At 35.9% G+C, this 23,971-nt stretch overlaps 1 protein-coding gene across 21 annotated transcripts in view; it reads right to left on the bottom strand.

The window, feature by feature from the left end:
• ZEB1 (zinc finger E-box binding homeobox 1) overlaps window positions 1-23,971 on the bottom strand; it is a 193,933-nt gene that overhangs the window by 6,363 nt on the left and 163,599 nt on the right. For 20 of the 21 annotated variants that reach the window (XM_063727009.1, XM_024252928.3, XM_009245221.3 and 17 more), the window contains 4 exons: window positions 20,434-20,595; window positions 11,997-12,199; window positions 8,153-8,258; window positions 942-2,752 (listed from right to left, as the gene is read on the bottom strand). In XM_063727009.1, the coding sequence (XP_063583079.1) occupies window positions 942-2,752; window positions 8,153-8,258; window positions 11,997-12,199; window positions 20,434-20,595 (2,282 nt within the window). 21 annotated transcript variants of the gene reach the window in all.

Genomic DNA, 23,971 nt, shown 5'->3' with positions numbered 1-23,971 from the left:
TATCACAATTACAGGAAACCCAATCAGTAGCAATATTTAAAGGAAAACAAAAGCAGCAAACACAAGTTTGAGCAGGATATTGAAATTATTATACTTATAGAAAATATTTGCATAAAATACCAAATTTGTCTCTAGTATTCATTTGGTTCCATCAGAAATTGATGGAAAAAAATGGGAAAACATCAACATCAGTGACGTGGAAAAGGTCTGGACAATGAGGCATACAATAGCTCTATCCAAAACTATTGTGGATTTTGGGGTAAGACCAGTTCAAGGGTTCTTCCTGGACAGAATAAACACTGTTCTGGTAAACACTAGTGATAGTTAAGGAGGAAAATGCATATGTATTTTTAGGTTCACAGCCACACTTCCTCATATACATTATGACTGAACACTGTTTATGCCCAGTTCATAAAATGATCAGTAAATTCCCAAGATGCATTCTTTGTATACTTCATTCCTGTTTATTTAATTAGAACCTTTTATAAACAGATGTATTAGTATATAAAAGTGATAGATAAGTTTTCCTGGTATGAACCTGTGAATGGGAACATATTTTCATTCATTAATGACCATAATCAAGGCAGAAACTATCACTAATTTTAGGAATTTAGCTATAAAAACAGAAACCCAATTAGCGAGTATTTCAATTTTGTTTTTTGATTTCTAATTTCAAACAGGTTTTTAGCTGGGACATATAAATCATCTTTCACAGTAGAATAGCATTTCAAACTTTAAGCTGGTAACAATACCCTGGATTAGCAAACAACCAACTGAAGACATCATGCCAGAAAAGTTAAAGCAAACATTGATCCTTTTAAAAATGACAGTTTGTAATAATCTAGTTGGCTCTATGGGACTCATATTTATTAGACAAAGTTAATTGAAATTAGTCAAATAGCATATTACTAGCCAGGTTCAGGATGGGGGTTATTTTTTACCTGATTTCCATTTGGCTGGATCACTTTCAAGGGTGGTTCTTGGACTGCAGGGCTGACCGTAGTTGAGTACGTGTATGCCACCTGGGGAATCAGAATCGTTTGCTTATTGGCAGCTAGTGCTCGTAAGCATGGAACACTGTTCTGGTCAGCAATGGCCACGATTGTGGGTAACTGGGCAGTGACTGTAGGTATAGCGATATTTATGGGGTTGGCACTTGGTGGGATTACATTTACAACTGGTTCTGAGTCTGTAACACAACTGTCCTTTTGTGGCTCCTTTTTTGTGCAAGACAAGTTCAAGGGTTCTTCCTGGACAGAATAAACACTGTTCTGGTAAACACTAGTGATAGTTGACCTTTCTAATAATTCTCCCTGTTGCTTTGGTAGTGAAAGATCAAGAGGTTCTACTTGTGGCTCTTCTTGTGCACCCTCAGCTGTGTACAAGTAACCCTGTGTATTTCTGGATGAGGAAAGGTTTAGAGGTGATGGGGATGGTGTACTACTTCTGGAACCATTGGTGGTTGATCCCACTGGTAAAACTGGGGAGTTAGTCATCTTCAAAGGACTTTGTAGATTTACTGTGCTGTCCTGGGGTTCATTTGCATTTGCAGATTGAGGCTGATCATTGTTCTTGGCAGGGATATTTACTTTGCCTGGTTCAGGAGAAGATGGTTCAGAAGACTGCACTGAAATCTGTCCAGCTTGCATCTTTTCAAACCACTTTTTTACTACATCCAGTGGTAGGTTTACTGAATCAGCAATTTTTGAGAGCTCTTCTGCACTTGGTTGTGCATTCAAAGCATAATATGCTTTTAGGAGAGACAAGAGGTTCTTTAAAGGTGGCTGACTGGGAGACAAATTGCCATCTCCAGTAGCTGATGAAACAGAGGACTCAGGCTTCTCAGCTTCTGCTGCAGGGAGTGGAGGAGGCTGAGTAGGTTGCTTTAGGTCATAGTGCTTTAATTCTGGAAGTGCATTAATATCTCCTGGACAATCATCACACAGAAGACAAGTGCTATCATTCACCCCCCCTTCAAAGCTTTTGTCCTTCTCAGACTTAACAGTAAGATCTTCTGGTAACTTTTCACTTTTACAACTGTTTGTAGCGACTGGATTTTCTTTTTTTAAATTTTGAGGAACAACTTGAAGTTGGCTAGGCTGCTCAAGACTGTAGTTGATGATAATTTTGGTTGTTCCATCTTGATCAACCAAAGGAAGACTGATGGCTGAAATAACAGAATGGCCACCTTGTTGTATGGGTGAAGCATTGATTGTTTCTTGTTCTTTGGATGCAAGATTGGCTTGATTATTCTCCAACACTTGCCTTATTACATTACCATCTACCGCCACTTTAAGTACATTCTGAATATCACTTAAATTGATACTTATGGGAGACACCAAACCAACTGTTGGCAGAACAACAGCTTGCACCACGCCCTGAGGAGAACTGGTTGCCTGTAATGGGCCACCACCAGTGAAAACCCCATTTTGTAAAGGGGTTGAACAGTTGATTCCTGAAGCAACCACTATGGGTTTGAATTCATAATCCACAGGTTCAGTTTTAATTTGGTTAACAGAAAGTTGTTCTTGAAGGGGTTTATTCTCTATCTTTTGCCGTATCTGTGGTCGTGTGGGACTGCCTGGTGATGCTGAAAGAGACGGTGAAGAACACTGAGATGTCTTGAGTCCTGTTCTTGGTCGCCCATTCACAGGTATCAAGCTGATACATTTCTTACTGCTTATGTGTGAACTATAGGAGCCAGAATGGGAAAAGCGTTTCTTGCAGTTTGGGCATTCATATGGCTTCTCTCCTAAACAAACAAACAAACAAATTATATTCACTGAATTATTACATATAAATTTTTATGTATCCTCATTTCCCTAAAACAAGCGGTATCAATTTTAAAAAGAAGATTGCCATGCATGCTTGTGACAGAATTGTATTTAGAATAATCTTTTTAGCTTCAAAACCTATATAGATGTGATGAATGCTAGTAACTAAGTCTGAGGTACATGTTCTGCTAAACAATCATGGAATCTTCTCAGCATATGTGTCTAATATTTCCGCCAATCTTTATAACTTCAAATAATTCTCAAGTATCAAAAGTAATTAATTACATTCTACTCTTTCAAGTATGTTTTTTCTCATCCCGTTTCACCGACCTACATAATTTTCTATATTTTACTCTACTCAACCATCTGTAGGAGAAATATTAAAGAAAAATAAGTAAAATGTCCCATATGACTTAACAAGTATGAATATCTATCTTTGATTAATAAAAATTCCGTACCCATAGGGCTTTCTTGAAAATAGTTTTTCCCTAATGGGAGGAAAACTTTAAATATAAGATATTCTATAAACATTGGCTCATTAAACTGGAATGTATATACCCCCAGGATAAACACTGTAGTGGGTATCAAAGCAGCTTGGAGTTTCAATTTTAGTGACAGTGGATATGATAAAACATTATTTTTATATTAAAACAGAGAAAAACACATTTGTGTGACTTGCTAGGAAAAGCCACACACTGTCAAAGTAGCCTTTGGCTTGCAGAGGCTTCCCTCAAGCTGCTTCCCTAGACTCTGTGGGGTAAAAGGCATTCATTCTCCTTGGCTGTTAGGGATACTTTGGTAGAAAATTTTGAAAGCACCAAGCTAAATGGAATATTTTCCTACAAACCTAATGTTTCCTTTGAGTTTTAAGTTATAGTTCACTAATTTATAATTTAAAGGTTACAGACTATAAGCTTCAGTAAGGCAGGAGCCTCTGAGGCTTGTTTGCCATTTATCCCTTGCACCCATCAAAGTACAGGTTGCAAAGATGCTCATTAAACCTTTTTTGGATGAATGAATGGCTAATTGTTGAATGATGAGATGTGATGACACTGATTTGTCTACTTAGTATCAAAATAAAACTCTCCATCTCCTGCTCCTTTTAAGAATTAAAATGAAAGCAGTGAGGAAGTCAATTTAAGCCCTACTAAAAATTGCTTCAATAGTAACTTCAGTGCTATAGTTTAAAAATGTGAGTTATATTTTCTAATAAATATGATTATTTGAAGAATCATATTTAAGAATTGGAAGAGATTTAAGAAGCCCTTGTAGTACAGCCTCCTTTTCAATGAAGAGTTCATTTCATATCATTCTTGACACCAGCTAATCTCTGCTTGAGCTTCTTTAATAAAAGGGGAGTTAGGACCTACTGGACAGCCTTGCACAAGAAGGTCCTGTCTGGTTCTGCTGAGGTCCATGGATTTGGGTTCAAATCCTGGCTCTATCACATAGTATTTTCTTAACATGTCCAAGCCTTAGTTTTTCAATGTGCAAATGCAGATACATTCTCATTGGACTGTTATAGGGGTCATATGAGATTATATAGCAAAACTCTTAGTATGCTCTCAACAAATGCTAGCCACTTTTTAAAAAGGCAATTCTACTAAGAGACAGGCTGAGTATGAGCCAAAGTCGACTTGCTATGATGCCTATTTCCCTATCCTAGTTTGTCCTGATGCCACACAGAACAAGTGTAACTTTTCTTCTTAAGTCAAACCTTCAAATGGATCAAGAGCTGCTATATGTATTCTTAAACTTCTCTTATACAGGTCAAATATACCTAGGTCCTTCAAACATTCTGCACCGGATGTGGTTTTTAGAACCCTTACCTGCTTGTTAACCCACCTCTGGAGATTCTCCAATTTATCAATATTTTTCCAATGCGATGCCTGGAATAGGATTCAATTCTCAAAATATATCAGACATAAGTTTCCAGTGGGGGTAAACCAAGGAATATACTCTAGTATATCTCTATTTTAACACTTTTAATTACTTGATAACATTTTTACATGAACTACATGCTTATTTTCTTTCTAGAGATGCTAGAAAGATAAACATCTATAATACAAACTATTTATTTTTTAAAACAGGGGGACAGAAATGGTAGGTAAGGGAATGACTTTGGGTCAGGATGACTACATCACAGCCCTAGCTTTGCCATGTACTACCTGAGTGACCTTGGACAAGTTAATTAAGCCCTCTGAGCCTCAATTTTCTCATCAGTAAAAAAGAAGAAAATAATAAAACCTACTCCGTAGGGTTATCCTGAGGACTATATGAATTAATGCACACAAATAACTAACATGTGGCTGTACATAGCTAAGGATCCAATAAGTGCTAGTTATCATTATTATTGTTAAAAATTATCTTGATATTTTATCATTGCCAGAAAGAAAGTTTACACAACAATTATTCTAAAGCCAAAGTCACTATATTTGTTCATTTAAAACTCCCTGTTTCTAGCTTCATAGCTTTATAGTTTATAGCTTAGGCATATCACTAATTTATCTATCGAGGTTAGGGTTTACAAGTAGTTTAGCCTGAAGGTTACATCAGGAAGTTTCACTACTCAAAGTTCGGTATACTATGTATACTGACTTTTTTTTTTTTTTTTAATGGCTAAGGTGGGTGTTTGGCTGCATCTGATACAAAAATTTTCCAGGCAAAAATTACTAAGACCATGGAAAATTATTTTTGGGGGTGGACCACAGCCATGTGCAGGTGTTCTTTTGTCTCTAATCTGAGTGGAGGTCTGGCGGCCTTTTCCTCATGATAGCTCAATTCCTACATGTAGAATCAACTAATTATTACACACATGGTTCTGCATAGGGTCATGATCAAAATTTTTTGGGTACCAGTATTTAGCAACAATATAGGTAATTTTAGAGGGTATAATTTTGGATCCTGATTCTCAACATCTTTTAAAAAGTCATGTGAAAAGAAAGTTATGGAGGTTTCCTAAAGGATATTCAGCTCTTCCATTATTAGATACTCTAAGCAGAGCTTTTCAAACTATTTGTGGTGAATGACCAATTGGCTTTGTTTGGTTCTTTTTTAAGTTTCCAATCTACTGTGGACCAATATTTTATAAAATATAGTAAAATGCCACAAAGTCTTGGTATAATAAATGCTAAATGCTTACTCTCAATTTCTGTACTTATCTCAAGAATGAGTAACACATGGTTTGCAGACTGGTACCAGTCCTGAGATGACACTTTGGGTAGCCTTTGCTCGAAAATCTTCTCTTGGAATCAACCAGACCATCAGAGAGCTATGTACTTAAACTGTATCTACATGGCCACCCTGGAGCAATGCTTTTCCTAAATCGCACTTTGGTGAACTATGACTGGCTTCAACTGAACAATCTGATTTAAAAAAGAAACCCTATCAAATTCTCTGCTGTGTTATTTTAAGGATATTTCTGAGGAGTATATAACTTCTGTTTTGTTCTTTTCTCTTTATGTTGTTCCAAGGAATAACGTTTTCTATGGACTCGGTATCAGGAAGGCAGAATAGTCCTTTTTCTAGCAACTGATTTTTTTTTTTTTTTTTTTAATTACAGACACCCTGGGTCTTGGTTACTGATTGTCATTTTCTTCCTAAACCTTAGAGCTTAATTTGTGGTCCACTTCCAGCATACGTATGGCATTTCACAGCATTCATTTTGTCCCCCCAACAATTTACTTCATGTTAGTCTTTAATTTTTCTTACATATTTTTAAATTAAAATTACTTGCTATGTTAAAGGTATACAAGCCTCACATTAGATGTTTTAAAAACAAGACAGAAATAAGTACATAATGAGTGGACAGTGCAGAGTACAGTGGGAGCTTTGTGTTCCATGATCTGACCTAAATTTGCATTAGCTTTTGAGCAGCAGCAGCATATAGTCAGCTCATATTAAGCTCTGGGCCATTCAAATTTACTACTTGATTGAGACTGATTTTTAAATACCAATGCTTAACTTTCAACTTCTTATTTCTAGACCAGTATTTCAATCCTTGTTCTGATTTATACTTTCCAACTTTGTATTATTTATAGATCTGATAAATCTTCCTCTATGACTGCAATATGACAAAATGAATATGACTCATTATATACATGAATCTTACTGTTAGCTTCATTTTCCTTCCTCTGCCCTGATTTCAACGTTTTAAAATCTCTCTTGAATTAGCTATATCTCTATTAACAACTATAAATCATCTCTGGTAAGAAGGTAGGTTGTTAAAATATATTATTATTGATAAAAATTGTTCAATAGCATAGGAGCTAAGAAATAGAATATTGTGGCAGGCTGCAAAAGACAACCTCTACTTTTTAGAAACAATAATCAATGTGTGAAAATAAATGTTTTGGTAAGGATCTTGGTTTAAGCATTTTCAAGTGGTAACTTCAGCACATTTAACATTGAGGGTTAGCCTTAATGAGCAATACAGTATAACTTTTAGAAATGCAATTCCAAAATAAAACATAAATATCACCAACTATGATTCACAAAGCTATCCAACTATACTTTTTTTGTAGGAAGATGTTTGTAAAATGTAAATGTCAATATATAATTTTCACAAAATAAGCAATGTGTGAAAACTCATAATTTCCCATTCATGGTTAATAATTTTTTCATTAAAATTATCTAAATCTAAAATAACATATCAAAATTTATCAGGAGATGAACAGATTTCATAGGGCGTCGTGGGATGCTAGCAAGTTTTCCTTTTGCGTTTTGTTCAGGTAGAGTCTCCAAAGAAATGCAAATATAGCTCTCTGTTTACTCTGAGTTCCTAAAATAGACACAACACTTTCATCACATAATAGTATTAACCTTGTAAGTAATAATTTAGAGAATGACATGGAATAGACAGGTGAAGATGGTGGGTGAGCACATTTTTCTTTTAGATTCTCATTAATGCTGTAATCCTTTCACCCCCTCTCATTGCCTCTATATCATCTCTCCAATATTTTCTAATCTTGAGTTACATCAACTTTTCTCAAATAAAGGATATCTTCACTTCCCTATTCTCTTGTGCAAATTGTATCTCTATACTCTTTTCCATTCCCCTGTTAATTGTGCAAAGGAGGCAATGACATTTACATTAATCAGAAAGCTAATATGTTTTCAGGTTGTACTTACTAAAACATGCTATATTATCTTCTGATTAGGAAATCTGGAGTATGTCATACTACATTAATTTGATATACTTTAGTCAAAGGTTAAGACTCTAATAAAACATAAAATAAACATAAAATTTCTCCCAATTAGTGTATGCCAAAAGAAATGCAAGGAGTTTCTGAGCATGTACGTAGATTACATGTTATGATATTTATTTATTACCACATATGCTATGATATTCAGGGTGTAGAAAGAAAAAAAATATTTACCACTGTGAATTCTTAAGTGCTCTTTTAGGTGATGTTTGTATTTGAAAGCTTTTCCACACTCAGTGCACTTGAATTTACGATTACACCCAGACTGCGTCACATGTCTCTGTAAGAAAAGAATTGGTATTTTATTTGTAAAGCAAAAGATCTTTAGACTAAAGAACATCCAGTCTGCTAAGAGTGACATTTTTGTGAGCCTGAGGGTTGTTTTGTTTCGTTTCTTAAAGACCTCAAATTTCAGCAGTCACAAAAATCTAACTCTTAAAATTATTAGCAGTTGTAGCAGTCACAAAAATGTAACTCTTGAAATTATTACCAAAAAGGATAGTGATAGTGGGGACAGCATTTGATACAGAAAAATACCAACTTTCTAAAGTATCAGAGTTCATCCTTTATTAAACGATATTCAAACTTAGTAAAAATAAAGTAATATATACTTTGCTAGGAACTAGAGGTTAACTTGTTTGCATTCCAATTTATAGATATAGAAACCGCATCCACAAATACTGAATAACCTGTCTAAAGCTCACTCAATAGAACAAGGTCCTGAATAGAAGAAAAGACAGGATTTTTCCTGTACTTTATCCTGTCTCTTCTATTTGATATTTCCAAAATGTGCTTTAATCTGATGATTAAGAAATACTTCCAGTTTTTTCAGCCAAATGTGGATTATTATAATAGCTTTCTGTCTGGTTTATCAAATTCCCATTTTCACATATTTCAAATGTATTCTTCATACTTAGATTAATCTTACAAAAGCACTGCTTGAATTGCATTCTATCAACTCCTGCTCATAAACTTCTGAAGGATCCCCATTAACCCCTCAATAAAGATTCCGAGTCTACAGATTCCAATATAGTCCCTGAGTTTCCAAGATGATTCTTCACCAGTTTTTTATGACAAGTCTATGCCTCAGTCATTTAGCGAGCCATGGTTTTCTGCACACATATTGCTCCTCTTTATCTTTTGGCTTTGGTTTATATAATTCCTTACTCCTTCACTGTGTTTTCCCATAATTTTGACTACTAAGATTCTACCCAGCCTTTAACGGCTTAACTCAACTACTGCTTCATGCTCTTCCAACTGGAATCTCCCTTCCTTTGCCTTTTATACAGGAAGGAAAGAGAATTAGTACTTACTCTGAATCAGGTCCTACTTCATTAAAACCCACGACTTAAAATACCAAATATATGGTGACGACTCCCAAATTTGTATCTCTAAACCTCTCCCCTTAACTCCAGACTTTTACAACCAACTGCTTCTTTGATATTGCCAGTTGGAAGGTGATAGAGATCTGAAACTTAACATTAACACCAAAGTCTTAATTTCCCTCCTGCAAGCCAGCTCTCTCTTTAGTATTTCCTATCTCTGTGAATAGCACTATCATTTATTCGGTTATAGCTTAGGCCTTAAACTTTGGAGTTATTCTTGATTACACTCTTACTCGTGTAACCTCACCCAATCCATCAGCAAGCATATGAACATGTTCTGAAGCCAACAATCTTATTCATTTGTCTGCCACCAAAACCTCTGGCCTAGATTACAGCAAAAGCCTCTAAATGTTCTCCCTGCTTCCGTTCTTGTCTCTCTTATCTATCATCCAACAGTCAGCATTCCCCTAAGAATAAAAATTAAAAATTCCTGGATCCTTGACAGGCATCCCCACTGCACTTTAGAATACAATCCAAAGTCTTTATCTTGGCCTACAAAAGGGCCTATAATATGTAGCCCCCAACACCTCTCTGGCCTTACCTTTCTCCCTTTCACACTGGCCTCTGCTGTTCTCAGGGTGTGCCCGGCAGGTTCTGGCCTCAAGGCTTTCTTATGTTTCACTGTTTCCTCTGACTGGAATGCCCTTCTCCAATATTCCATGACTGGCTCCTTCACTGTATTCAGATATCCCATTCTCAGAAAAGTCTCCCTTCTCTGTAAAACCTAGCAGCTTTCATCACCTTCTATCCTCTTATCCTGCTGTATTTTTCTTCATAGTACATATTATTTCTGTTTTATATAATCTACTAATGTATGGTCCCTACTATCAGGGACTTTCTTTTTCACTACTGTGCCTTTAACACCCAGAAGAGGGCCTCACATATAAAAGAAACACAAATGTTTGTTGAATAAACAAGTTAGTAAGACTTGAAAATGCTTATTTGTTAGTCACAGTATGATTCTCAAGGGCCAGCAAAATATACATTCTACCTTTTAGTTTGCTGCCTTGTAAACTAAATTGTTTCCAAGACCTCCCAGTTATATTTCCTCACATTACTGCTCCCCATATTTATCACAGCTTCTTCCTGACCTTAGTCTGACCCACGGTTTATATGTAAATCCTACTACATTTGCACCCACTGGAAAAATCATCATAGAATTGGTTTTCATGCTCATCAAAGATTTTGGAGTTTGTTTTTATAATGGCATCTTCTGCTTTCACCACCAGTTCAATCTGTCCTCTCCTTTCACGATGGCCCTTGAAGTAGAGGGAATATGGTGGCAGCAGCTGCAGGATGGGTCTGCTTCCTGAATGTCACGTGAGTAGGCTCTTTCCCAAGCCTTGTCTACACTGTGGCCACATCACAGCGCTAAGGTACAAAACATACTCTTCTGCTGGTCTGTCTCTGATAAGACTCATTAATAGGGGCACTTGGAAGGAGACGGCATTTGCCTTCAGTCGTCCCTTCTCTGTATTAATTTCGTCCTTCTCTTGGAGCTCTCACCTGTTTCAAGTGCTCCTTCATGGGCTTATGGACCATTAACCTATAAAATCTTGGTTCTATTCTCCCTGATTGCCACCCTCTTCTTATTATCTTGTTATTTCATGAGTACCGTTGCCAAAGTACTAAGGAAATAGGTTGACTCTGCTCAGTCATTCTTTTTCTGTTACAATTTTTTGTTGTTGTTTGTTTGGCCTAGCCATCACCTTAGCAAATGGTCTAACTTGTTCTCTATGGGATATGTGACACATATTAGGTACATCCATAGGGCAGAGTTCAGGTATGTAGATATACATCATTCTTTGATGTAAGAAACTGGAAATGTGGCCTAACCCCAACATGTACCCTCACAAACCCTGTGTGGTTGAAAATTTATTTAATTTTTAAAGTTAGAATTAAGGCAATATTAATTTCATTGTTGATGGTTGATAGCGATGAGGACCTTGTAAAAGAAGAACAACTGATAAAAGCTTTTTTGACTTTAATCCTAAATATAGAACCAGCAATTTAAATGTAACTTATAGTTACAAAATGGTCTTGGTTTATACTTCTGAAAACTGGGGCACAGTGACACAGAAGTAGAATAAACCATATAAAAATTGAGTCTTCAGAATAAAAAAATCTAAACTTTAGATTTTTAGAGGAGGCAAATCCCTTTACTATGGGGGAAAAAAACCACATAGCTTATAGTGAGAATAAATAGTAACTGGTTCAAAGAAAATTAAACTTTGTAATTTGACTTTCTTGTCAATTTGGTTAGTATAATGTGGTTTATATAGTCAGTATTTATTTTTCCTACACTGAACATTTTAATAGAATGCAATTTACCATCTTCTAAACTTGAACAATTATCTGTTATGGCATAAGCAAAATAATTAAGTCAAGATGGAAAGGGTCTTACCTGAAAAAAATACTGAGTTACCTCTAAAGTAATGTTCGTATGTGGTTTTTAATCTCAGGAATGACCAGATAACTCAAATAAATAATCATTTGCACTTTTATAAGGCTGCAGATATAGCACTGTTTAGTACATTCTTTTAACTTTCAAATATATTAAAATCCTTGCCTTCCATTGAGGGCTGAGTTGTCAAAATCTGGAAAGTTAGTGAACTCTCAGTCATTGCACTTACTTGATCTCTTCCTGATTTATGTGATGTCATGTGACGTTCAAGTTGGGTTCTGTATGCAAAGGTGTAACTGCACAGGGAGCAACTAAAGTTATCTTCATTCTTTTCATGACGATATTTAATGTGTTCTTTCAGAGAGGTAAAGCGTTTATAGCCTCTATCACAATATGGACAGGTGAGTAATTGTGAAAATGCATCTGGTGTTCCTGTAAAAGAAAGATCATATATTTTAAACTTAAAACATTCAGAAAATATTACCAAAGTTTCCACTAAGTCCCCATGCTATGTTCCAGATATTGTGCTACCCACTTTATATTTGATCCTCAAAACAATATAATGATACTCATCTCTATTTTATAAGAGAGAGAACAGTGGTGCCCAGGAAGGTTAAATAACTTAAAAGAAAAGTCACAGAGCCAGAAAATGATGAAGTCAGGGTTCAAATACGGGCTGTCTGACCTTCAAGTCCCATCTTTTTCCCTAAACCATAATTCTTCCCTTTTGTCATGTGATTAGCTAGAAAAGAAAACAAAAGTAAAGTTAGAATGTAGGTTGCCTTTGTAAGTGTATACAAATTAAAGGGGAATTGTGCTCTACAACAGAGTCTATTGGTAACAATGGTATGTATCATTATTTATTTAATGTTTATTCCTCTGATTTTGAAAATGAAACTACCAAGTCATTATCATCAAAGAGTAAACAGTACACACACACTATGTTTCCAAGAATCCCTTGCAGGTAGGTGTGGCCATAGGACTGAGTTCACACCAAAAAGACAGCGTGTAAGGTGGGGAAGGAAAGACTGATGGGGGCCAGATCTAGGCCTGCTACATAAACACATCCCACGCATGACCCTGCTTGTAATTTCCCCTATTGAAATACACTGGCAAATGTGCTATATAACTGTATATGTATGAATATATATAGATTTTAGAAAACAAAGGCATTCTGAATAAATTAGTTTACCGAATGAACTTTATTTTTACAGTTGGAGCTGTCTAAGCCTGACAATCCTAAAATGTAATATTTTGCCAATTAATATTACTTAACTAAGAGTAGTTTTCCATATTTGACATTTCTTCAGTGAAATAAGTTATTAAGTGATATCTTTTTGTAAACATCATCTCTATTTTCATTTTGAATTCACTATAGAAAAACAAACCACCAAAGATAATTTCATAAACTCTCCAAGTGCTTTCTAAACATATATTCCTTTATTCAAGTCCATATAAATCAAATGTCTTGCTCAAGGACCAGACTGCAAATAATAGACTGAGCACGTGAATGTTAAATAGTTGGTCAAATATGTTGAGAGAGGGGCTTCAAGATGGCTGAATAGAGGCATCTGGTACTCACCTCCTCTACAAGGAAAAACCAAAATAATGAGATGATAATCACACTTCACATAGATCATCTAAGAGAGAACACTGGAATTCAACAGAAAAGTGACAGGAAACACCTCAAGTAAGGAAGAAGGAAGTGAAGCAATCTGCAAAGGCTCTCCAATGCAGGGAAAGAGTGAGAGAACCCCAGGGGTCCACATTCCCACCATGGACTCCTGCAATCCTAGCATGGGAGAACACCTGGACCATCGTGGGCTCTGAGACTAATACAGGGAGGTATGTGGAGACCACATGACAATGCTGCTCCGGAGAGGGAGCTTATGCTGAATCTGTACACCCCCTGAGTTCTAAGTAGCTACAGCACAGCACTATTTTGAGAGCCCAACCCCCAACAGACTACATCCTGTTGAGCCCCGCTAACATACCGCCCTTCACAGTCACCACTGATGCTGGTTGCGGCTGCTAAGGCTGAAGTGCAAGCCATTGGCAGTGACCATACCTCCCCCCAGCAGAGGAGCTGCACACATTTTTACACGCCCCAAGGACAGACTCCCCACAGACTGCTGCCACTGTGGGCTTCCACCGCTGGGGACAAAGTGCTAGCCACTGGCAGTGACCCCAATTTCCTCAGCAGCTGAGCTGCTGAGTATTTATAAGGGACCTGAGGACAGGCTACCCCATCCACAGCCGCTGTCTGGGGCTAAAGCGCACATTTCCCAGCTCCCTCCCTATGGCTGCTGCCACTGAGAGCAACCTTGCCCTCCCCAGTAAGAAGGCCACAGTGCAACCACTGATGTCCTTACCTGAGCACTCTGCTGGTGGCCTGGGATCATCCTGCCCCTGCCATGATAGCCAATGCCTACACACACCACCAAGGGGCCTGAGAACAGGTCCATCTGGCCCAGCTTACCTCCTCCCCAGTTTCTGAGCATGCTATTCAGGGACGTGGGGATGACCCAGCCCAGTCCAACACTGTTGTCACCTGAACACTCCTCCTGGAGGCCTGAGGTTGGGTCCACCCAACCTGCTACTATCACTACAGCTGGCACCCTCCTGCATGCACCACTGGTAGGCCTGGGGACTGACTCACCCAGCCCACTGCAGTCACTGCCAACACCAGCGTGAATCACTAGGGAACCAGAGGGTGTCCTGCCACTGCTACTGCCATTGCCCAAGTGACATCCACTGCCCAGGAGCCTAAGAACCTGCCCACCTGCCCAGCTTACCACTGCCACTACCAGCACCCAAGCAAGCCACCTGGAGGTCCAAGGATCAGCCCAACTGGACCTGCTAACACAAGGTGTCAATGTGCCACCCTGTGGTCTAAGGACAGGTACTGTAAGCCCGTTACTACCACCACTAGGGCCCAAGGAATGGTCCACCTGGCATCCCTGTCCCAGCCAAACTTCACCTCAGCCTCCACTAACAATTGCACCTAAGCCAACGAGGAAATCACAGACCCTACTCACACTATTTATAACCAAAGATATCATACAGAAATTACATTACCACATGTACCCAGGATCAAAGCCAAAATGCCCTACTCAACCAACGAAAGCAAATCCAAAAAACCAGAATAATTGACTATTATACCATATGTGTGGATATCGAGGTAAGAATACAAGAAACATGAAAAAGGAAGGAAATATGACACCTCCAAAAAATACAATAATTATCCAGCAACAGATTCCAATCAAAATAAATTTATGAAATCCTGGAAAATGATTCAAAATAATGATCTTATAAAAGCTAAGTGAGATACAAGAAAACAGAAAAGCAACACAAAGGAACCAGAAAAACAAATCAGGATATAAATGAGAAATTTACCAAAGAGATAAGTATCATAAAAAAGAACTAAAATTCTGGAATTGAAGAATTCACTGAATGAAAGACAATTAACCGAAAGCTTCAGCAATAGACTAGGTCGAGCAGAAGAAGAATTTTAGAACTTGAAGACAGGTCTTTTAAAATAACCTAGTAAGAGAAAAAAGAATAAAAAAACAATGAACAAAGCCTGCGTGACATATAAGAAACTATAAAGTAACCAAATATTCAAATTTTTGATGTGTTACAAGGCAAAGAGGAAACAAAAGGGATAGAAAACCTATTTAATGAAATAATACCCAAAAGTTTCCCAAGTCTAGCAAAGGATTTAGACATCCAGATACAGAAAGCTCAGTGAACCCCCAAATAGATACAATTCAAAAAGATCTTCTCCATGGCACGTTATATTCACTATCAAAAGTAAAAGACAAAGAGATATTCTAAAAACAACATGAGAAAAGTGTCCAATCACTTGTAAGGGAACCTCCATATGACTAATAGCAGTTTATCAGCAGAAACTTTATAGGCAAGGAGAGAAAGAAATGACATATTTATTCAAAGTATTGAAAGAAAAAAACCCTGCCAGCCAAGAATATCATACCCAGCAAAATTATCCTGCATAAATGAAAGAGAAATAAAGTCTTTCCTAAACAAGTAAAAGCTGAGAGAATTCATGACCACTAGACTGGCCCTGCAAGAAATGTTTAAGGGAGTCTTACCCCTGGAAGTGACAGGAAGATATCTACCATAATGAAAACACATGAAAATATAAAACCCACTGGTAGAACAAGTACAAATAAGAAAGAGAAAGAACTCAAATGTTACCACTATAGAAAACTACCAAACCACAATAATAATCAGTAAGAAAGGAACAACAAATGATATACAAAACAACCAGAAATCAAAATGACAGCAATAGGCTCTAACATATCAATAATAATAACCTAAATGGATTAAACTTTCCACTTAAAAGATACAGATTGGCTGAATGGATAAAAACTATGACCCAGCTATGTGCTGCCTACAAGAAATTCATCTCACCTGTAGAGATCCATATAGATTGAAAGTAAAGGGACAGAAAAAGATGTCCATGCAAATGGAAACCATAGTGAGCAGGAGTAGCTACAATGAGATAAACTCTTAAATCCAGTAAACAAAACAGTATAAGGGGACAAAGAAGGTCATTAAAGAATGACAAAGGAATCAATTCAGTAAGAGGATATAACAATTCTTAACATATATGCATCCAAGACTGGAGCACCTGGTTATATAAACGAAATATTATTAGATCTAAAGGGAGAGACAGATTCTAATACAATAATAGTTAGGGACTTCAACACCCCTATCAGCATTAGACAGATCATGTAGAAAGACACTTAACAAAGAAACACTGAATTTAAACTGCATTTTATACCGAATGGATGTGAGACACTTACAGAACATTTTAACCAACTACTAAATGATACATATACTCATCAACACACAGAACATACTCTAGGATAGACTGTATGTTGGGACTCATGACAAGTCTCAAACAAATTTTTAAAAATCAAAATCATATCAAGTAGCTTTTAGACCACAAAGTAATACAACTATAGATTTTAATAAGAGGAACTTTGGAAACTCTACACACACATGAAAATTAAACAACATGCTTCTGAATAACCACTGGGTCAAGGAAGAAATAAGGAGGAAAATTTAAAATTTCTTTAAATGAAATTAAAATGAAAATTTCTTTAAATGAAAATGAAAATCAAAACAGAACATATCAAAACCTATGAAATGTAGCAAAAGCACTAAGAGGAAGTATATAGCAATAAATACCTACAACAAAAAACAGAAATATTTCAAATAAATAATCTAACAATGTGCCTCAAGAACCTAGAAAAGCAAGAACAAAGCAAACCCTAAATTAGGATTTAAGAAGGAAAGAAATAATAACAATCAGAACAAAATAAATGAAATGAAGACTAAAAAACAACACAAATAACAAAACAAAAAGTTGGTTTTTTTGAAAAGGCAACAAAACTGATGAACCACTAGCTAGACTAAGAAAAGAACAGAGAAGATGCAAATAAAAAATGAAAAAGAAGACTTACAAATGATACCACAGAAATACAAAAGAGACAATTATGAACAACTATACATGAAAAAACTGAAAAACCTAGAGGATATGGATAAATTCCTGGACACAGACAGCCTACCAAGATTAAATTAGAAAGAAATAGAAAACCTGAACAGACCAATAATGATTAATGAGATTGAATCCATAATGAATATTTCAAGTCCAGGACTGAAAGGGTTCACTGCTGAATTCTACCAAACTATCAAAGAAGAGCTAACCCTAGTTCTCCTCAAACTATTCCAAAAAATTGAAGAGGAGGGAATTCTCCCTACCTCATTATATAAGTCCATCACTATCTTGATACCAAAACCAGAGAAAGATGAAACAAAAAAAAGGAAAGCTATCCAGGTCAATATCCCTGATGACAACAGATACAAAATCCTCAACAAAATATTCACAAACTAAATCTAACAGCATGTCAAAAAGATAATGCAATATGATCAAGTGGGATTTATCCCAGGGATGCAAAGATGGTTCACCTCCATATAATAAAGGCCATATATGACAGAACAACAGCATACTGCATGGAACAAGCTGACAGACTTCCCTCCAAGAAGTGTAATCAGAAAAGGATTTCCACTCCTTCACCACTCCTATTCAACATAGTATTGGAAGTCCTAGTCAGAGCAATTGGGCAAGAGAAAGAAATAAAAGCCATCCAATTTGGAAAAGAAGTCAAATAGTCTCTCTTTGTAGACTATATGATCTAATATCTAGAAAAACCTAAAGACACAACCAAAAAACTGCAATCTGCTAAATAAACAGAAAGTTGCAGGATACAAAAATCAACATAAAAATCAGCAGTGTTTCCGTACACCAATAATGAACTAGATGAGAAATAAATCAAGAAGACCATCTCAATTATAGTAGCTACAAAAAAGTAAAATACCTAGGGATAAATTTACCCAAGGAGGTGAAAGACCTCTCCAAGGAAAACTACAAAATATTGATGAAAGAAATTGAAGAAGACACAAGTAAATGGAAAGACATCCCATGCTCATGGATCAGAAGAATTAACATTATTAAAAGGATCATATTGCCCAGAGCAATCTACAGATTCAATCCAATCCCTATCAAAATATCTACGTCATTTTTCACAGAAGCAGAAAAAACAATCCTAAAACTTTTATGGAACCACAAAAGACCAATATAGCCAAAGCAATCCTGAGCAAAAAGAACAAAGCTGGAGACATCGCACTACCTGACTTCGAAATATAATACAAGGTACAGTAAGCAAAACAGCATGGCATTAGTATAAAACAGACACACAGACCAGTGGAAGAGAACAGAGAACCCAGAATTAAATCCACATTATTAACAGCCATTTGATTTCGACAAGGCACCAAAAATATACACCAGGAAAAAGACACACTCTCCAATAAATGGTGCTGGGAAAACTGAATATTAACATGCAAAGAATGAAACTGGACTCCTATCTCTCACCACATACAAAAATCAACTCAAGATCAATGAAAGATTTAGACATAAGACACAACACCATAAAACTACTAGAAAAAAACATACAGAAAACGCTCAGGACATTTGGGTAGGCAAAGACTTTATTGCTAAGACCTCCAAAGCACAGGCAGCAAAAACAAAAATAGACAAATGTGAACTATATTAAACTAAAAAGTTTTTGCACAGCAAAGGAAACAACAGAGTGAATATCTGAAAATTACTCATCTGACAAGCGACAAATATGAAAAATATACAAACTATTCAACAGGTTTAAAAAACCCAAATAATCCTATTGAAAAGTGGGCAAAGGACATGAATAAACGCTTCTTAAAAGAGGACATACAAATGGCCACAGATATACAAAAAAATGCTCATCATCACTAATCATTAGAGAAATGCAAATCAAAACCACAATAATATATCACTTCATCCCAGTTAGAATTGCTATTAAAGACAAAAACTAATGAATGCTGGTGAAGATGTGGAGAAAAGGGAACTCTCATACATTCTTGGTGGGAATGAAAATTAGGACAGCCACTGTGAAAATACTATGGAGTTTCTCAAAAAAAACTAAAAATAGAACTATTATATGATCCAGCAATTCCACTACTGGGTATTTATCCAAAGGAAGTCAGTATATCAAAGAGATGCCTGGATCTTCATGCTTATTACAGTACTATTCACGATAGCAAAGATATGAAATCAACCTCAGTGTACATCAATGGATGAAGAAAATGTGGCATATACACACAAATGAATACTATTTGGTTATAAAAAGGGATAAATATGTAAACAAATGTCGCTGATATGACAGAATACTTCAAAATGCTTTATTAGCATTTAATTAAATTACATTAAATATCTGAAAGTAATGAATAACAAAACCAACAACTTATTCTATAATTCAAACTAATTCAGAACGGTAGTTCCTCAATTTTTAGATAGTACTGTGTGGACTTGATAAACTTTGAAAGGTTTAACCTTTATTAGAACTACATAATGGATCATTTCTTTAGGTTTCATTGTTTCCTTTCAGTGAGGCTTTTTGAAAGTCTTTTGTCACATAAAAATTTTACATAAATACATACATATTTTTAAATTTTGTATTTCCTTTTCATTTCTTTGATAACCTAGTTTCTTCTGGTGAAACGACAACATAGTCTTTTCCTCCCAAACTGTAATGTATCACAGCCTATTTCTTCTCAGGAGAGTCTGAACACATTTTTATTGCATTTTCCACACTCTGTATGCTGACTATTCATATCACAGTGGGCTAAGGCAGATTCAGAAAAACCACTGTTTCCAAATTAGTATGTTCTGGTATAAAGCAGACAACCATATTTTTATTTGTTAAAAGAATAGTGGGAAAGAATCCAAAGGGCAGTAAAGGTATAGTTCTCACTTCTACTGCCTGCTACCATGTAAGTAAATGGAACTTGATGTCCAGACACTGTTCTAAGCATTTCACATGCAGTGGCATTACTACCACAATACATGAGCAGCTAATAATTTATTGCTGCATGGTCATCATAGTGTTCCATTGATAAAACAGATTACTCTCTATAGGCACCTGTAATAAAGTTTGGTCTTCAAGAATGTTCCCTATAGTAGAGCAGGTTCCCATAGTAGAATGGTAGAAACAAGAATCCTTTAAAGAGGGAAAGAAACACAACTGTTAAGATCCATTTACCATTTTCATCATGACCACTGGCTTCTGGTGTGCCCTGCCTCTGGTCCTCTTCAGGTGCCTCCGGAAAAATGACAGCAGTGTCTTGTTGTTGTAGAAACTCTTCAACATTAGGATCGTGGTTTTGCTCATTTTCTGCATCTGACTCGCATTCATCATCTTTTACTAAAAAAAATGCATACTTTTAAGACAGCAATCTCACCACTAAGTTATTACAAAGGTTTTCTAAATAAGAAATTAGTTATCTTGAGAGAACATATGATTGTTCTTGAATCTGCAGAAAATATTTCTTGAAAATTAAAAATGAATTCCACTCATTTTGTTGTAATGTATTAAGATATATCTTTGCTTTATAAGTTTAAAGTGTAATAAATGTGTGAAATTCTCACAGTATCCCTTTCAAATGTTAAAGTCACACTTCTATTGCATTTTACTAATAAAACAGAGAAGGCAATATAGTTGACTGAATTCTTTCTCAATTAATGATAAAGCAAGAAAAAAACTTTAGTTCTCAAAGGTCACCTTCTTAGCAACCTATCATATCATAATATTTATTTAAAGTTGGACAACAGACAGCCCCTTATCTGTGGCTTCATTTTCCATGGTTTCAGTTACCTGTGGTCAACTGCAATCTGAAATCAGGTGAACACAGTACAAGAAGAATAATTTGAGAGCGAGCGAGGGAGACCACATTCACATAACTATTACAGCATATTGTTATAACCGTATTTTATTATAGTTTTTGTTGCAACTCTGTATAAAATTTATAAATTAAACTTTATCATATGTATATATGTGTAGGAAACAGTATAGTATATATAAGTATTTTTTCAGACACTCAATGGGGGGGTCTTGGAATTTATCTGCCACAGATAATGGCGGGGGGGAGCTGTACTTTGAATCATTCTCATATAAACCACTCTGACGTTCAGTTCAGTTATATGATTTCTTAGAAAATAGTTTTTAATAATTATCTATAGTTAGAAGGATTTCTAATAAGCATCAAAGGGTATCAAATCTATGAAAATTGTTTCTTAGCTATGCTAGTATTCATATAAAACAAGGCTATTCTTTCTCTATTTCTGCCTTAGTAAATGTTTAACTGTGGGATTAAGGCAGAGGCAACTTCTCTTGAATTAGAAAGGCTTATGCTTTGAGAAGGCAGCCCAGAGTGCTGCCAAGTTTCTAAAGCATTATTGCTGCACTATGGTTTTCCTCCATTTCCTCCACTGGCTCCAGAGGAGGGCCTCTACTCCATGCTGTAACTGCAATGCCTTAGTACGGCTCCCAAATGCCTCAGGGATGACTTCTTTACAGACTCTGAACTGTCAGATCTAAATTTGTAAAACAGCAATTCCCAGCAGGCTGAAGTTTGGCCAAATTAAAATGGGGATGTATGGGCATCTTTTTGTTTGATGGTTATTAAAACAATCTTGCTACATCTCCTTGCACCATAGCGGTAACCAAACTCATCAGGGTGACTGCTGTTTAAAACCTGAGAACCAATGACAGTAACAAATGGTGATCCTAATTTTTTCCCCACTTTTCAATAGCTATCAATTATTTAGCATTTGCTATATACCAAGAACTGCATTATTTAGTTCATGTCAATAGTTACCCAACTGGGATTATTGGATCCAGAGGTAAGTGAAGACTTTTAAAAGGTAAGCTGGACTGTTGGGTTTAAAGGAATCAACTCCCAGATCCTCAACTTCCATGTAAACTCTTTTCTAGAATCCTTGAAAATTCTTCTCCCTGCTCTCCCTTTTACACGGTATACCTTGTTCTCACTTTCTTAAAAGAAAAAAAGAGAAAAGGCATATTCCTCTATCCATCCATGACACGATTATGGTACACTGCTTGGAGTGTAAAGTCCTCCAGGGTGCCAAAGGAGTAAAGTTCAAAATACTGATTAGGGAAAGCCTTCTTTACTGACAAATCAAAGCAACATAGAATCACTATAGGTTTTCTGGTCTTTCCTGTTTACATGAATTTCTATTAGGCATAAAGCACAACTGAAATGGGGGTATGCTGGTCCTGGATGGGAAGCTGCAATTAACTATATAATATGGCCAGAGGGAGTGAGGTTACTTTTCCCTTAATGACCTCCCTAACTATTATTTAAAAATTCATTGCTTTTCAGGAGACTGATAAGAGCAAAGCAAATAATATTCTCAAACATCATTCCTAGGATTTGTCATTAGGTAGAACAATAAGCATTTCTGAAGAGCTAAAGCAGAACAAATCAGTGGCATTCTTTTCAAAGCAACTTCAATTTTTCAATTTAAACTAGATAAAAGTCAAAAATGAAATTATTATTTTATGTGCTTTCTTACAGATTCCATGTAGAATTGCTAAGATAGTTAAAATTATTTTTATCAAATTATATTACAAAATATTTATTTCAATTAAGCAATCTCCATCTTATATTTTCTACATCCTAATAAAAATTATAGGTGTGCTAGCTGTTGGAATAATGAGTTTTTAAATAGTATACACTTTTCAGAACTGCATGATCTGTATTTTATATATGAATTTTGCTACTTCAATAAATTCTAGCTTTCCTATACATTGATTAGGTCTAAATGTACACATTTGGAGATAAAGATTTTTTTAACATACAAATTAGATTAGATCTACATAATCTTAATCTTGACTTTACTACTTAGTATTATTATAAGATGTATTTACGTATACTTTATGTTTTCTTCATTATTGATAATTTCTTTTTTTATTGAGAATGAGTTTCGCTCTTGTCGCCCAGGCTGGAGTGCAATGGCGCGATCTTGGCTCACTGCAACCTCCACCTCCTGGGTCCAAGCGATTCTCCCGCCTCAGCCTCCCGAGTAGCTGGGATTACAAGCATGCACCACCATGCCTGGTTAACTTTTGTATTTTAAATATATCCTTCATACACTTCCTTATTGACGAGATTTTATAGAATTCCTCAAAATATGTATTGACACACTGAGTTCAAAAAATGAAAAAATGCTTTTTTTTCCTGACAGAAAGTAAGTCTGACTTGGCTGGCTGGTGTGATGTTGATAACTGGCTTTGCTGGGTAGGTTATTGGAAATTTTCCAGAAATTGGGTGAACCAATAAGGTATTGCTCAAAATACAGTTCATGTAATAAAAGTGTTTTTCATGAAAAATATACTGATAAAAGATACTGAAATTAACATATTACAGTTTCCTTAATCATTTTTGAATACATTAAACAAAGTGACTGTGAGAAAAAAAATTTTAAAGCCCAAAACAGATATCATTAGTCCTTTGATAAATAACTATTGGTAAAGTCTTTCTGGTATACGTTCCAGAAAATGAGGGAATAGATGATTGTAATGACTGGGAAACAAATCTTTTTGCAAATTAGATGGCTTTAAATTTTTGTTTTCAACAAAATTGAAGAAATATTGACAGGACATTAAAATATTTTCATTGACAAGTAACTTTTGACATTATATCTGAAGATGCATAAAAACTGAGCAACTCAGTTATAACATAAAATTTTATTTCATCTTTTTATTTGAGAATAAAGGT

Source organism: Pongo abelii, chromosome 8, assembly GCF_028885655.2.
Source record: "Pongo abelii isolate AG06213 chromosome 8, NHGRI_mPonAbe1-v2.0_pri, whole genome shotgun sequence".
Classification (NCBI taxonomy): domain Eukaryota; kingdom Metazoa; phylum Chordata; class Mammalia; order Primates; family Hominidae; genus Pongo; species Pongo abelii.
The sequence above is the reverse complement of the archived record's forward strand: the minus strand, read 5'-3'. Positions and strand labels throughout refer to the sequence as shown.